General features: G+C 37.3%; 1 protein-coding gene across 1 annotated transcript; it reads right to left on the reverse strand.

Moving 5' to 3' along the window:
* Positions 1–7,470: 7,470 nt before the first annotated feature.
* On the reverse strand, positions 7,471–8,400 carry LOC136175534 (olfactory receptor 5M3-like). The gene has a single exon (XM_065945807.1). It carries the CDS (start codon positions 8,398–8,400, stop codon positions 7,471–7,473), a length of 930 nt encoding a protein of 309 aa, XP_065801879.1.
* Positions 8,401–18,012: the final 9,612 nt, after the last annotated feature.

An 18,012-nucleotide genomic window follows, 5' to 3' on the forward strand; every position in this document is an offset into this window, starting at 1 on the left:
GTAATAAATACTATAATGTCATAACTATTCTAGAGATGATTAGTTATACAGGAGGATATGCATAGGTTATATGCAAACACTAGGTCATTGTGTAGGAGGGACTTGAATCTCTACAGAGTTTGGTGTCTTGGGCAGAGAAGCAAACCCTGTTGGATACTGAAGCAGGAGTGTATTTGTCTCAAATGTGTCCAAGGGTCATTTTGAGCTTCCTGTGAACTTATTTGCCCAACAGGAGCAGGAAAAAGAAAATCAGATTACAGATTTACCTGTAAACTGACCAAATAATGATAGTTTATTAAAAATTTTTAAATAATGTATTAAATTTTGGAAATAAGTTGAATGCCCTGAACAAAAACACTGGGTATTTAGTGTTTGGCAATTTCATATTCAAAGAGAAATTGATGAAAATAAGTTGCAGAAACCATCATAAATAATAGAGGAAACACAAAGGTGAAGGAGAGGTTTCATCCCTGGAAAGGATTGCAGACATATCTGTAGGGCATACTGGTATTAAATCCACAGAATGTGCTTGTGGCTACTAGTGGTGTTCACCCTACAACAACATGAGACGGTAGTGGTGCTGGTGCTTTGCCAAAGGTAAATACGGAAATTCTGAGTGCTGGTTAGTCTGATAATTGTTGCCTTTGGCGAACTCACAGGGAAACTGGAGTGGTCAGGTCTGATCTTAGGACGGATGAGGTGTGGAAAAAAGTGAAGAGGCTAGGAAACTTAGAAACACTTGGATGGTTTTCCCCACCTTCTCCAGGCAAACTTATGGACACAAAACCTCCCATGTTGTATTTCTCTGTGTTTCAAATTCAGTTACCTATAAATGTGGATTATTTTTCCCCCAAGGCCAGGAAAGAGGAAACATTAAGTATTCCATTTAAAGAAGTCTGTCTCTATTGTGAGATTTTGAATTTTGGTTCCATGACTTACTTTATGAACTTGGGCAATTTTATTATTATTTTGTTTTGTCGTTCTCTGTGTTTAATATGATATAATATTAATATACTGCTAAATTCATTGTGAGTATGAAAAGAGACATTACACATCAATAATATACATATAAACATGTAATAAATATACAAGGCAGAAATATTATTAAATGCACTCCTGTCAATAGTAGTTTCCATCAATAGTTTGTAACAGTCAAATAATCAAACCTCTGCAAAAAATTTCCTGTCTCCCTCTTTGACAAACACACAAATATATACCTCCAGGCAAGGATAACACATATGGAATAATTAATTGATAAATAATAAAAGAAAATAAAAACTAAGGGACAATCCTCCTCTTGCAGCTCTAGATAGATATATTTGTATACCAACCTCAGGATAAAGGGAAGCATTCCCAGTAAAGATGCAGAATTCAAAACAAACTGCCATATAAGAGACGGCAATGTGCAAAAGAGAAACTGGAAATCCACAAGAGAATTTTCCCTTAAATGCCTGCCTTAGGAAAAAAAAAAAAAAGAAGCAATTAAGTTTTCCCTAGAAATTTCCCTAGAAATCTCTGAGGAAGAGTCCTACTTTTTGTAACAGATTTGCATAATTTTACTTTCCCACAAATTCAAGTTACTTTGAAAGTGTCCTGGAATCAAATAACATAATTTGTTTGGGTTTGGATCACACTAATCTCTGTGATGAAGTCTGTCATCCTGCATAAGCCAAGTCCGTGCTCTGGGCTTCTTGGTCTGTGACACTTGACTTTTCCAGTGAAAGATGAAGTGAGTATTACTCCTTATAACCAAAATTAAGGCATAGAATAGAATGCACAAAAAAATGTATCTTCAAAATGCATTTTAAAGCATGAAGAATGTATCCTTTCTAACTTCCTCATTTTATAAACAAGGAGAACTAGAAACTTAATCACAACCACAACAAAATATTTATTACAGTTAGCGCATGCCAGCCATTATGGTATCTTAATTCTCGTAACTACCTCCTGAGGTAATCGTTACTGTTATCCATTTTCAGACCAAAAATTTAGTCTTAGAGAGGTTAAGTGACTTGGTCAAGGTCACACTTTCAGTGAATCAGGCACTAAATTCCTGATTCCAGAATTGTACTATTCATCATCCCATTCTATTGCTCAATAAATATTAGGGCTTCCCTGGTGGTCCAGAGGGTAAAGCGTCTACCTACAATGCAGGAGACCAGGATTCAATCCCCGGGTTGGGAAGATCCCCTGGAGAAGGACGTGGCACCCCACTCCAGTACTCTTGCCTGGAAAATCCCATGGACGGAGGAGCCTGGTAGGCTACAGTCCATGGGGTCGCAAAGAGTCAGACAGGACTAAGCGACTTTGCTTTCACTTTCTTTTCTTTTCAATAGGGCAAAGCAAAACTCAAGTCCTGACCTCAAAGAGTGTCATTTCCTCTGTATTACTGAGGTATTTTAAGTGTTCTACAACAATGCTATGTACTTGGGAAATAAAAATGTGTTCTTTGTACAGCCTAAAAATTATGGGTAATTTTACTGATGCATGCATTTGAGTTGCCTAGGGATGTTTCCTTTCTTGGCCAGATCAGGATACTGCACTCACACCACCTCCCCTTCAGTTCCTTCAACAGCAGCCTATTTCGGCTTATGATCTGTGGAGGACATTGCTGCTTGTCCTCCGAACCTGTTCTTCTTCCATTGCAATAAACTTCTGATGAGAGGGCCCTGCTCACGGCCCTGCCCCAGGGTCTATAACAATGCTGGGCGCATGGTACATGCACAAGAAATATTTTTTCAGTAAAGTAAATGGGCAATTATCATGTTTTCAACAAGTGAACTATACAGGTAAGAAAGGCACATATCTGAGTAATGCCTGGATACATCTCAGGATAAGATTGAAAGGCTCCATGCTTACAATGAAACCATATTTTGGAATTGAAGAGTGCTCACTAAGCATTTGTGAATCTGCTGCATGTGGAGCTTCAGAGAAAAAGTGCCGTCTTAAGAGAATGCGTGTGCTCCCAGGGCTAGGAGTCTACTCCCCACAGAAGTCTGGGAACTAGCATCTTAGACAGTAACCCACCTCTGAGCCCAGATTTTTTTTTTCATTTGCTAATTAACTATGTTTATCCCCTCAAATATTTTATTTAGTTTTATTTTTTAAGGCCAGCCTCTATAAGACATGAAGCAACCTCATGTGATTCCTCTGTGTCTTACGGTACAAACGTGGTTCTCAGTGTGTGAATGAGGACCGCTCCTTTCACACAGGGAAATCTGGGCAGGGAAGTGCCAGGGAGCAAGGCCCTGAGTCCTGTGATTCTATATCCAGGTCACAAAGACGATGACTTAAGGTGTGGCTATGTGATTCCTGCAAAAACAGCCTTCTCTGTTTCTTTGAGGTTCCCTATATAAAATTAATAATCTCCTCCACTGAATTTACTTAGCATTTAGTTCTTGTTGCTTATAGAGTTCTTATCACATTGTATCACATGTATGTGTCTGTTTTGAAACTATGGACAATTTGAGACAGGAAATAGTGTCTTACTCCTTCTTGCATCCTTTATAATTATTCAATACAAAGTGTTTTCCTAGGTCATGTAGAGGGTATCATACGGAGAATGTATAAGGCATATGTTCCTATCCTGTTCATTCACATGGGGACACATACCCAGAGATACATAGAATATGTAATAGATATTCCACATATCCATCTCCGTAAATCCCACCCCACATTTCCCCACTCAATTAGCACACCCTCTAAAATACACACGTTCATCCTAGGCGGCAGTGGAACTCAGATTTTGGCTGCAATTGAAGTTTTCATGGGGTTACATCTGTAAGAATTCTTATATATTTTGGATATGATGGAATGGGCTTCCGTTAGAGTATTACATGGGATTCTACCAGGAAACCTGGAGCCTATTTAGCCTAAGAATACTTTAAGTAAAGTCTTACCCTTGTATTTTCAAATAAAATGGCTAACAGAGTTTCAGGAACTTGTGAGAGAAGAACTGGAGGTTATAACTTCAGTGGCCAAGTACCCAGGACTCCTGAGTTTCTTCTCAGTTATTATGGCAAAAGTGACTCATGTCAACACATTTGTACCAGGTTATCACAACGCAATATGCATTCTCTCAAGAAAAATGTAAATTTGAAAAGAATAAAATGTGATGTGTGTGTATGTGCTTCTATGTGTTTGTCTGTATTAGAGAGGGAGAGAAGAAGGAAGAGAGAGCCAGAGAAAGATAAATGCAACTTACATTGGAGAGCTTAAGTATAATGAGTTTGATATGATAGGTGTAGAATGAATGCAACCATAAAATCTATTTTACAAAGCTATCCCAAATATTCAGCAAGTAGCAAAATTGCTTTAAGTTCTGCCAAAGTATCCAGACTCATGGAAATTATGAGGCAGAAAGATCTTGAGATCAGATGCTACAATCTACAAATACACTGGATAAAAACAAGCAAGCAAAAAAAAAAAAAATAATAAGTGGCTCAAAGTGTAAGTCACTCAGTCATGTCCAACTCTTTGCAACCCCATGGTCTATACAGTCCATGGAATTCTCCAGGTTATAACACTGGAATGGGTAACCTTTCCCTTCACCACGTCATCTTCCCAACCCAGGGAGCGAACCCAGGTCTCCCGCATTGCAGGCTGATTCTTTCCCAGCTGAGCAACAAGGGAAGCCCAGGAATACTGGAGTGGGTCGCCTATCCCTTCTCCAGTGGATCTTCCTGATCCATGAATCGAATCAGAGTCTTCTGCATTGCAGGAGGGTTCTTTACCAGCTGAGCTATCAGGGAGGTGGTTCAAGGTCACCCACAAAGTAATGTGAAATTTGCAAAATCAGTAACATGATTTAACATTGACTTTACATCATTATTTTCCATGTAACAATAAACCAACTTTCAAAAAAAAGTAGAGAAAGCGGTACACTTTTGAAAACAAAACAAAACAAAAAAGAGGTAGCAAAGGTTATTCAAATCCATTTGCTAACATAGAATTAAAAGGCTTTAAAATAGATTTTAAATGTATTAATAATCAGTAACTAATTTGATATATTGAGAGTTTTGCAACAAATGATAAACACATGGTCTTACTGCCAAAAGAGATTACTTTTAACTCACTTCGTAAGTAGCATTAACTGTGTAAGATGTTAACATGTCTAAGGGGTTTAAGTTTTCCAAGTCTAGACATGGTAATATTAATAGAATTTAATCAAAATTAGCAACTTTAATATGCAAGACCTTTAAAATACCACTCATGATATACCTATCTGTATGTGGAAATTAGTTCTTGTGTATTTCTGCTTTTCCAGAGGTAAATAAAAATATCCACTTGCACAAAGAAAGTTTGTTTTCATAGTGCAACAGTATAATTTTATACTGATATCTTAGCAGCTAATTTTGTGATTACTTAAGTATATAAATTAAATGCACAAACGACAGTTCAGTAGGTTTGAATTATTTATTTATATTTGAAGACATAGAAACTTTAAAGAAAATCAAATTTTAAAGTTGTTGGCTCATTCTTGTATTAACAAAATTTATCTCTTGAATTACAAGAGAGAAGCTAAATTATGGTAATATTGTATCTATGTACACATGGACACACACACACACACACACACACACATATCATGTCACTGTTAATAGCAAATAGACCACAACAAAATTTTTATTTCTTTCAGTGCAAACATTATTTTAAAATACTTTAATATTTTCAAATAATTATTTGATCAAAAATGGGCAAAATATTCCACAGGAATATCTATTTAATTTTTAAGTGGAGTCTGGAGAACTGTGCTTTCAAAATGAGAAATTTACTAATTCTACCCACTTTTCAGTGAGAATGAAGACATTAGTTGAGGTACATGAGATGTGCCCAGTCTGGTCCCTGTTGACCTTAGAGTTAGAATATAGAAGTTTTGGGAATCAGTAAAGAGACACTCTGCTCTGTCTTGTGAACACCAAAAAACTGAAGAAAGATGAAATACAATAGGATTCCTGTTTTCAAAGCAGAAGTTGCCGGGAGCAGGCACACGAGATCCCACCCATGACAAGGTCAGGAGGAGAAAACCTGACAGGGAAGACGGATCAGGTTTTCAGGGATTCCAAAAAGCTGCCCCCGGCGCTCACCTTAAAGATGATCTCTGTCTTTCTGATGCTTGCTTCAATAGACTACTCCCTAATTTCTGTGACACAGGCAGAAGGCCTTCCCTCATCTCTTTCCAAAGAAGAATCAATTTAGAACTTTAGCCAATAAGTTTCCCCGGTGGTGGTATTTTATGAGATTATCCAGGGTGAAAGGAGGGTTTTAATTTAAACTCCTTTGCTGGTATTTTAGTTTGTTTGGCAAATGTGTTTATGCCCTTGGTACTAATATGCATGATTGCTTATAATACCCTAATCATAAAACAGCATAAAGAACTTGATCACATAAAGGCCCTAATAGGCACAGAGCCCTTCGGGGGTGAGGAAGCCCTACTGGAGAACATAAAAATATTATTTTAAAAGTGGTTATAGTTAAAGATTTAGAAAAATAAGAGCTTAAAATTGTTCATTTTAACCAGGAATTCTAAACAGGGGCTGCCTCAATGGAGCTGCAGAGTCTTTGTGTGGTAAACCTTTTAGATAAATTTAACTGATAACTTCTGCAAAAGGACTGACCTTTGTGTTCATTAATGAATAGATTACAGAAAACAGCTTTGCATTCACCTAGGTCATAAAATGTCAGTAGGCCCCAAGGCCAGAAGATAATGTACAAGACCCTCATAAACAAAGAAGTATGCAGAAAATACCCTGGTTTGGTGAAGAACAAGCTGATGTAATGTTAAACTATCTTCCCCTTAGAAATGTACTAATTTAAGGTTTAAAAGCCACGGTAAAAAATAAAGCATTGCCAGACTCTGCCAGACCCTGCAAACACCCCTGTCTGGTCATTCTCTCTCTCTCTCTCTCTCCCTCGCAGACTTGGCCCTATCAAGGCTGGTCTCACGTGTCTTCTCTCTCTATTGCCGACGCTGTTCATCCTGAGGGGGCCCCCTGGATCCTGCCGAGGGGTCAGAAGTCTCTGAACAGATCTATCCACTGAAAGTAGCATTAAATATCACACAATCTCAGAACCATTAGCAAGGCCACAATTTTTACACACTCAGCCTAGAAAACTAAATAAAATATTACTTTTCTGCACCAAATTAACCTCTAAATAGGTGAATTGATAAGCCTTTCCTAAACTCACCCACTGCATTTTTTAATTTAAAAAAAGCAATATTATCTCATTCTCGCTAAGAGTGTGAACCACTTCAATGACTAGACCTGTGAACTTAGGCTCAAATAACATTTTCTATTAATTTATTTACTAATTTTAAGTTGTTTACTTATATGAACATGAATGGATTCATGCTACTTCTTTCTCTGAATTTTAGTCTTCATCTTGATTTTCTTTTTATGCACAAAGTCTTCAGCTATGTACTTATCTATATCCATTGACAAATATGTATGAATAGTAGAGAACTTTATTTTAACTTATTAAAATTCTGCCGATGACTTTGTTCAAGGCCCCTTTCACATCCTTGTTCTTCAGACTGTAGACCATGGGGTTCAGCATGGGGATCACCGTGGTGTAAACCACGGCCCCCACCTTCCCCTGCCCCACAGACTCCTCCGTGGGACGTCTGAGACACAGGAAAATGAGGGTTCCGCAGAATATGACGACGGCGGTCAGATGGGACCCGCAGGTGGAAAAGGCCTTGCACCTCCCTTCCGCCGAGTTCATCCGGAGAATGGCAATGAGGATGAACAGGTAAGATAAGATAACCACAGTCAGAGAATATACGAAGTTAATGCCGGCGAGTGTGAGCATTGTATATTCTTTTACAAAGGTTCCAGCACAGGCCATTTTGATGAGAGGCGGGTCTGCACAGTAGAAGCGGTTGATCTCAATCTTCCCACAGAAGGACAAGCCATAGGTCCATAACGTTGCTGCCAGACTTGTCAGGAAACCATACACGTAAGGGAAGGAAATCAGTCGGATGCAGACAATCCTTGACATTCTGCTGCCATACAGCAAAGGGCTCCCGATGGCCATGCACCTGTCAAAGGCCATCGCAGCAAGAATAAATATCTCTACATGGACGAGAGCAATAAAGAAGAAACACTGTACCAGACAGCCAGCGTAAGAAATCGTTTTTGTCTCGGATAACAGGTTTTCCAGCATTTTAGGGGTGACATTGGAGGAAAACCACACATCAACAAATGACAAATGACTCAGAAAAAAGTACATGGGGCTGCTGAGTTGTGGGCTGACCTTAATTAGCAGGATCGTGCCGATATTACCCACCACGGTGACCATGTAGACCAGCAGGAAAATGACAAAGAAGAGAGCTTGCCATTCCCGACGACTGGTTAGTCCCAAAAGAATAAACCCTGTCACATCCGTCAAGCTGAGCATTTTCTCTGCTCTAAGTCAATATCCCATACAAACTTCTCTGATAACTAAGAGGAAATAAATTTAAAATCAAATGTTGAACATTATCAATGTATATTTTATTCATGCTCCTTTTTTTTTTTAACTAAATATCTATGACTTCATTTTGACACTCTTTTTCAGCAATTTGTTTCTGAGTATCTGCTGTTTAATAAGCTCCCTGGAGGTATTTACATTGATAGATATAATATACTAACCCACTTACATAAGAGTTGTACAAAATGCGATTGAAACATGCTATTCCTAAAAATTATAATTGTCCAAATGTGTGTGTGTGTGTGTGTGTGTATTCAGTTGTGTCCGACTGTATGACTCCAGGGACTATAGCCCCCCAGACTCTTCTATCCATGGGATTTTCCAACCAAAAATACTGGAGTAGCTTGCCATTTCCTCCTCAAGGGGAGCTTCACAACCTGGGGCTGAACTGGAGTCTCCTGCATCAGCAGGTGGATTCTCTACCACTTAGCCACCAGGGAAGCCCAAGACTATTTCTTAAATATCCCTTGCTTCCAACTGGCATTTTGGTAAATATTCATTTTAAGATATTTATAGAGGGTTAGATTTCTCTTTTTAATGTAACTCAAAAATAATACTTTTCCTCCTTTTTAATATAAGCATGTTCTCTAGGATTATGGGCTTCCCTGGTGGCTTAGATGGTAAAGTGTCTGCCTGCAATGCGGGAGACCTGGGTTCAATCCCTGGGTCAGGAAGAACCCCTGGAGAAGGCAATGGCACCCCACTCCATTACTCTTGCCTGGAAAATCCCATGGATGAAGGAGCCTGGTGGGCTACAGTCCATGGGGGTGCAAAGAGTCAGACACGACTGAGCGACTTCACTTTCACTTCCAGGATTATTAGAGCAAAACCATTTAATCCAATAAATTGTCAGCCCTAAATATCAGATAAAATTTATTTTTAATCTAACCTCATACTTGGCCTCATTTAAAGAAGGACAAACTGCTCACAGCAATCTTTGAAATGAAGGGTTGAATCACTTACACACTTTGATATGCTGTGTGTGTTCCCTGGATAAGGACTCTAACAAACCTAGCATGTAATTATAATCTGCTAGATGCCCTCCACTGTTATGTTCCTCAGATTCAAAGATAAGACCAGGAGATCAGTGTCACTAGGGAGAGTGGTAGTAATGTAATTAAAACGTGTAAAATCGTGATGTATTCCTACAGTTTTATACTCGGAGGAGAAAGCAGGGAATGACTGACTCTTCTTTGGAGATCCAGTGGAGTCTAGGAAAGCTTCTTGGATAGTTACAAATTTATTTTCAAATAGAGATTGTATCATATGAACCTTTCCAGTACAGTACTTCACAAAATATTTTCCTGAAAAAATACTAGTGCCTTGAATTCTGTTAATAAGTATAATGGAGGAAAATCCATAAATGTTTATTCATCAAATAATGAGAAATGTTTGTGTCTTATCCAAATTCTTACAATTATGCAACTTACCTCATAAACTATGCAAAACTGTTTGGGAAAGAATTCTAATACATTTAGTCTAGCTAGCATTTACTTAGCTCTAAATGAGAGAAATGAGAGAGTGATAGAGATGATTTTAAGTGTATGAAAGGATGTGCATAGGTTTTATGCAATCATTACACCATTGTATACAAGGGAATTGAGTTTCTGCAGATTTGGGGGCCCTGGGGGGATGGGGTGGAGGGTGGTGTTCTAGAAGCAATCCTTCTGAGTTACAAAGGAGAGCCGTATTTGTCCTAAATGTGCCACAGTATCATTTTGAGCTGCTTGTGGACCTGCTCAATCCAAGGGAACTACAACAGGAAAAATGGAACACAGAACTACTTGTAAACCACACAGACAACACAACTTAATAAAAAGTTTTAAAAATAATATGTTAGCTTTTGAAAAAGATGAATGTCCTAAACAACAAAAAAAGAGATGGATTTTTAAAGATTGGGAAATTACTGAAAGATATGTTTTAGACATCAACATAAATGATAGAGAAAATATAAAGATGAAGGAGAGATTCTGAACATGGAAACACATTAAAAATATGCTAATAGAACATATTGATATTGAGTTAACAGAATGTGCCAGTATTGTCTGCTTATTTTTAAAATATTAGCAGAAGAAGAATTTTTATCTGGAAAGTCAGATCTCACTGCATCTAACTGTACCAAGGATGATCCAGAGGGATGGTATGAAAGACCAGTGTTGTTAGTACTTCACAAAGAAAAATACATGAAAACCTGCGTGGTGGTTTAACAGGTAATTGAGAGATCTGACGAACTAATGAGGAAAATGGAATAGTCAGATCTGATCCTAGGAATTATGGAGACTGGAAAAAAGAGAAGGATTTGGAGACAGACGGTTTTACTCACCATCTTCTTCAGGCAAAAATATACACACAAGCTCCCCATATTGTATCACTCTGCCTTTCAAATGAAGTTACCAGTAATTGTAGATTATTTTCCCCCCAAGGCCAGAAAAGAGGAAACATTAAGTATTCCAGTTAGAGAATTCTGTTTCTATTGTGAAAGTGTTTTTGAATTCTGGCTCCATGACTTATTTATGAACTTAGGCAGGCTTTCTCCTTAGCTTGTTTTGTTTTTCATTTCTCTATGTCTTAATATGATGTAATAAGTATTAATTAACAGTATTAGCTTCATTGCTGGAGAGTATGAAAAGACATAGTCAGCTCTCTTGCAACCCCTGGATGGTAGCACACCAGACTCCTCTGCCCATGGGATTCTCCAGGCAAGAATACTGGAGTGAGTTGCCATTTCCTGCTCCAGTAATAAATAAGAAGATGCAATTATTACTGAATGCACTTGTGGAAACTGTAGCTTCATTAATAGCTTTTAATAATCAAATATTCAAATCTCAATATAAAAATTTCTGTCTCTCTCTGACAAATACACACCTCCATACCTGGATAATATAAATGGAACAATTAATGTTAATTAATGAAGAATACAAGAAAACAAAATATAGGATGAAAGCTTCATCTTCCAGCTCCAGATAGATGTGTTTGTATACCAACCTCTAAATAGAGCAAATATTCCCAGGAAGGATGCAGAATGGGAAAGTGAATGTTGTGTAAGAGATGAGATGATGCCAGGCAGAAAAGACACTGGAAATCCACAAGAGAAGTTTCCCTTAAATGAATGCCTTATTAAAAAAAAAAAAAAAGCAATTAAGAATCTTCTTCTAGAAATAACCCTGGGGAAAGTATATCTCTAGAGGAAAAGTTGATCGCTGAGTTTTTGTTTTGTAATAGATTTGTAAAATTTATTTTTCCCCCAAATTCAAGTTATTTTGAAAGTATCCTGGGATCTAATAACATATTTTTATTTGCATAATAAACCAGGAAAAGTATTTCCAGAATCTGCGAGCCTTTCATGACTTTTACTCCTATATTCTACCAACCATCTCTCTCGCCTAAATCACAGACTCTGAATTACACTCCATTCTAAACTGAAAACCAAAGTGGGTCTCTAAAAGCAAGTCATTTCAAATTGCTTCTTAATTGGAAACTTTTCAGAGCTTCTCGTTTTTCTCAGGGTAAAAGTCTTCCAGTGGCTCACAGGATCTTGGCCTCTAGTCCCTTATCTGCCTATGATCTCATATTCCATTAATTTTCTCACTGCCCTAGGCTGCAGCCACACTGGCTTCCATTTGTTCTTAAAACTTTCCTTGAATGCTTGCATCTGCCTTTTCCTTAGTTACTCCATCTGTCTAAAACGCTGCTCCGTAAGTACCTCCATGGCTCATCTCTAAACCACTTTCATGAGATTTTTGTTCAATTATCATCTTCTCAATGAAATCAACCTTCATTCTCATATCTGAGCCAGAGGTACCCCTTTGCTCCTTTATCTTACAAGATGATTTTTATACAGATTTTTCCATAACATCACTAATATACTCTACAATTTATTTCCATATTTTCCTGATGGTTTATGCTTGTTTCACACAACTGGAATATAAGTCTCATGAGATCAAGGATTTCTTTTGCTGTTTTGTTCATTGATAGCAAATAACTAAAACAGAGCCTCAAACATAACAGGCACTCAGCTAATATTCGTTGGGCAAATAAGTGAATTAATTAATTCAACTTCAGGTTAAAATGCTGAGAAGTAGGCCAAAATAATTATAAACAAGTTTATGTATATTATTATTGGCATTTTAATATTATTAAGGATAGAGAGATTATTAATTTACTAATGGGATGTCTTATGAGAATTAGTGTTGGTATCTCGCTTCAGACTGCATGCAAAAACTAAATTGCAAACTATATAAATTAATTATAAACATTTTAAATACGTGTGTAATGCAATAACTTTTGTGTGAATGATTATACAGTTTTTCATAGTAGTTAAAATTGAACTAGTTGCATAATAACCTCTGAAATTTTCTGGCTTTCAAATTAATTAAGTTTTATAATCTAGGGCAAGAATACAGCTAAATAGAGAAATTAGTTCTGCTGTTGATAAGTTAGGCAGTTTAGAGTTACACACAAAAATAGGAGAAAAATCACATACAATATCATATGTTATTAATGTTGATTATTTAATGTGAAAACTGGCTTGACCCTGAGGTAAATTCCTAAACAAAATTCCTAGAAAGTATTGATCAAGTTGAATACTCTGAAACATACACATGCACATACACATGTACAAACACACATTTGACACATGTTTTTGATTGGGTCGTTTATTTTTCTGGAATTGAGTTGCAGAAGCTGCTTCTATATTTTTGAGATTAATTCTTTGTCAGTTGCTTCATTTGCTATTATTTTCTCCCATTCTGATAGCCGAAGCAATCTTGAGAAAGAAGAATGGACTGGAAGAATCAACCTGCCTGACTTCAGGCTACACTACAAAGCTACAGTCATCAAGACAGTTGGTACTGGCTCAAAGACAGACATATAGATCAATGGAACAAAATAGAAAGCCCAGAGATAAATCCACACACCTATGGACACCTTATCTTTGACAAAGGAGGCAAAAATACATGATGGAGAAAATATTATCTCTTTAACAAGTGGTACTGGGAAAACTGGTCAACCAATTGTAAAAGAATGAAACTAGAACACGTTCTAACACCATACACAAAAATAAACTCAAAATGGATTAAAGATCTAAATATAAGACCAGAAACTATAAAACTCCTAGAGGAGAACAGAGGCAAAACACTCTCCGACATAAATCACAGCATCCTCTATGACCCACCTCCCAGAATATTGGAAATAAAAGCAAAAATAAACAAATGAAACCTAGTTAAACTTGAAAACAGGTTTTCTTAACCATAAAATCAAGCAGACTTGCTTAGCAACAAATTGTTCAGCATAATCATGAGATATGCCTCCAAATAATCAAACAATGATGGCATGAGACCACATCCTACCCAGGGAGCTCAGTAAGTTAATGACACCTAGGACATGCTCTGCACACACACTAAAAAATAACAATTCATGGGAAAGTTGCATTTCAAAGTGAAATACCCTCATTGTACTGAGACCTAAGATACATTTTCCTTAGTGCCATGACTGTCCCAGCTTGACCAAGTAGGGACAAGAAAATATCCCTGCCCAAATTGGAAGAGGAACTGAAGTTGGAAACATAATATCCACTTAAGAATGAGTAAGAAAGTGGCCTTTTCCCCATCCCCACTTTTCTTTGCATTATAAAACTGCAATCCACTAAGTTCTCAGGACACAGAGCCATATCATCTGCCTGTTTTTAAGTCTCACATGTCTTATTCTAGTAAATCACATCTTATCTATCATTTTGCCTCTAATTGAATTTGTTCTGTGTGGAGGCATAAAGGACTGGAGCTCCTCAGAGCCCCTTGAAATACCATCAAAAGGTCTCACACCACTGTCTAGCATTTTTCTTCCTTATGGTCAGTCTCAATATTTTTCTTCAGTCATTGGGAAGTCCACACCATGACATTGATGTCTATCCATGGATGGTCATACCTTCTGTTTTCTATATATTAGCTGAATTTCCTCCACACCATTCACATGGCTTTGTGTCACAGTTTATTGCCACCTCACTTTGTGTTGTGGGATGTAGCATGTCTCTTTAAAACCCATATATTGAAGTCTTGATCCCCAGTACCTCAGCATAGGAGTGAATTTGGAGATAGAGTCTTCAAAGAGGAAATTAAAGTGTCATGAGTTCATACGAGTGGGTCCCAACTCAAGATGACCAGAAATCAGGTCATGGAAATGCTCAGAGGAAAAACTGAATATTGAGCCAAGGGAATGACAGCCATCTACAAGCCAGACAGAAGCTTCAGAAATAACTATCCTTGCTGACACTTTGACCTTGAATTTTCAGCCTCCAAACTGGAAGGAAATCAATCTCTCTTGTCTCAGCATCTAGTCTGTCATGCTTTGTTAATAGCAGTACTAGCAAATTAATATACTCTGTGATCTATAGACAGACAGAATGTTTTGATATTGGGATGAAGCTTTCCTTCTTAGGATACTAGCTTTATTTTTAATTGTTTTTAAGTAACTTTCATAACAAAGTTTAATACACACATAGAAAATGTACACAAAACATAGCTGGACAGGTTAGTGGATTTTTTACAAAATAAATATACCTGTAAGATCAAACATCTGAATCAAAGAGATTAACCCTACAAGAGACATGCTCCTCACCTCTTTTTGCACTCACTATCCTTCAAGGTAACTATATTATCACTTTTAATGCTATAACTAATGTGTCTGTTTGTGAATTTCACATAACTGGAATCAAAGAATACATTGGCTTCTATGCAAAATATTTTGTGGAACACTGTGTGAGTGTCCTCAGGGATCACCATCTGTGGTGGCTGCAGTCTGACGGCTGCTGGCGTTATAGTGTCAGTCACTCGGTCACGTCCAGCTCTTTGCGACCCCATGGACTGTAGCTCGCCAGGCTCCTCTGTCCAAGGAATTCTCCAGGCAAGAATACTGGAGGGGGTTTCCATGCCCTTCTCCAGGGATCTTCCAAGCCCAGGGATCAAACCCAGGTCTCCCACATTTCAGGCAGATTCTTTGCAGTTTGATCTACCCGGCAAGACCTCTGATGGCTGCTGGTTGTCAGATATTCTTTGGTTCCTTCCTGACTTCCCTCAGGCTCACCGGCTCACCTTTGTAGGACTGCAAATCACCAGTGACAGTGACATCCTTGGTGTACTGATAGGGCACATGGTATTTTATTTCTCAAAATCAAAGTATATTTGGATCTACTTCCATTTAATCATAGGAGCCCATGTTTTAAATCCATATCTAATTTGGAACAGGATGCTGTAGGGTGGGTTTGAGGATTAAACAAATGAATATTTATAAAGCCCTGAGATTAAGGTATCTTATAGGCCAAGTTCTGATCTAAATAACACTTCATTTAACTCTCAAACCAACCATTACTATTCTGTCCATCAGAAAAACATCCAGTATTATAGTTCTCAGGTTTAGTACAGAAGGAAATAATGTATGTGCCATAGAAATGACTGGTAAAAACATGGGCTGTGGAGTCAACTTGATGAATTCTCATCCTGGCTTTAGCAATTTTGATCCAAGCACTCAGGACACTGTTTCTTAATATTTCTAGGCTTCATCTTTTTTTTTTTTTCTTACCCTCAAAATAGATTACTTATATGGGTAGGGTTATTTTGAGGATTATACAATATAAAGTATGCAATATGGAAAATATTGTTCTCCATACATGTCTGTGTATGTGTGCATACTCAGTCATTTCTGACACTTTGTACCTCCATGGATTGGCTAGTCCTCAATAAATGGTAGCTATTAGTCATTAAGTAAAGAATCATAGAAAATGGCATTCAATATATTTCAGTTTCCTTATAATCCACCTAAATGACTTAATGCACTTTATAAGTAACAGTACCTAAAATAGTAAATATCCACACTTTTCTGGTCATTGGCACTTCCTTTTTCCATCTTGTCTTTTATGAATCATTAAGTCTAGTTTTCTAGTCTTGGTAATGCACATGATTGTTCATATAAGAAAGTAGAGTTTTGATGGTTTTAAATAAATGTATAACAAAGAAGTCTACATACCTATGGAGGAAGAGCCATCTTTAGAAAGAATATCAATGTCATGGCTCTTCTGCTGAATAATGCAGGCTGAACTTATATTATTTGTAGATTGATAACATATCCCTAAGAGATTACACATATAGGTGAGCATTAAGTAATTACTTTGTTAGATAATGTTTTTCCCTAAATGAGTTCTCTGGAGAAATAACAACTGGGTGCAATGCAGATTTGCCATGGGACCCAACTACTTTCTAGTGTTTTGTTTTTTTAGATTCAGTGTCAATATTTTTCTTCATTCATTGGGAAGTCCACATCAAATATTGATGTCTGCCATCGATACTCACGCCATATTCTGCTACCTGTAATATTTGCTTAATCCAATTTACACAATTTTTTCCACACAGTTATCATAACTTTGTGCCACAATCTATTGCCATCTCACTTTGGGTTATGGATTAAATAGTTTATTTAATATCTATCGAAATCTTGACTCCCAGTACTTCTGAATATGATTGAATTTGTAGATATAGTTTTCAAAGAGGAAATTAAGTCGTGATGGGTTCAGATGAGTGCATCCTAACCCAAGATGACTGGTATCTTTTTTAAGAAAGGAGGTTAGTACACAAAAATACACACAGGAAAGACTGTGACAGACACAGGAGATGGTGGGCGTCTATAAGCCAGACAGGTTTCAGAATGAAACCGACCCCACTAACACTTCAATCCTGAATTACCATTCTCCAGACTGGAAGGAAATCAGTTTCTTTTGTTTAAACCACCCAGTCCATGGTACTTAGAGCAGTCCTCACAAACTACGTTCTTCCTTCTGTAGACAAAGAGACTGCTTTCATATTCAAAAGAAGCTTTACTTCTTTGAAGAGTAGTAGCATGTTTAATATATTTCAAACCCTTATAGTGCACATTCAAAATGTGCACAAAATATAAGTTTACAGCTTATTGAATTTTTACAAAGCAAAAATGCCTTTATGACCAAACCTCTAAACCAAGTAGATGACCAACACTACATCAGACAAACTTCTCATCTCCTGTGTCAGTATCCCTCAAATTAGATGAATCTTTATTTAGCACTCTACATAGTTTGTGTCTTTTTCTGAATTTTACATAAGTGGAATCAAACAGAACATATTCTTTCATGTATAGCCTTTTGGTGAAAATTCTGTTGATATCTGAACATTATGTTGATTATTGTTTTAGCTTGTTTGGACTGTTATAGTAATTATAACATAAACAAATGATTTATAAACACCTGACATTTATTTGTCACTGTTCTGAAAGCTGGAAGTCTAAGATTGGATTGGGTTCTGATGAAAGCATTCTTTCTGGCTCGTAGATGGCTATCTTTTGTTGTGCATCATATAGGTCTTTTTGTTGTACATTACACGGGGCAAGGGAGTGCCCTGGGCTCATTTATGAGGGCACTAATCCAGTTCATAGGCTTCCCTAGTGGCTCAGAAAATAAAGAATCTTCCTGCAATGCAGGAGACCCAAGCTTGATCCTTGGATAGTGAATGTCCCCTGGATGAG

This window comes from Muntiacus reevesi, chromosome 9 (genome assembly GCF_963930625.1).
Source record: "Muntiacus reevesi chromosome 9, mMunRee1.1, whole genome shotgun sequence".
Taxonomy (NCBI): domain Eukaryota; kingdom Metazoa; phylum Chordata; class Mammalia; order Artiodactyla; family Cervidae; genus Muntiacus; species Muntiacus reevesi.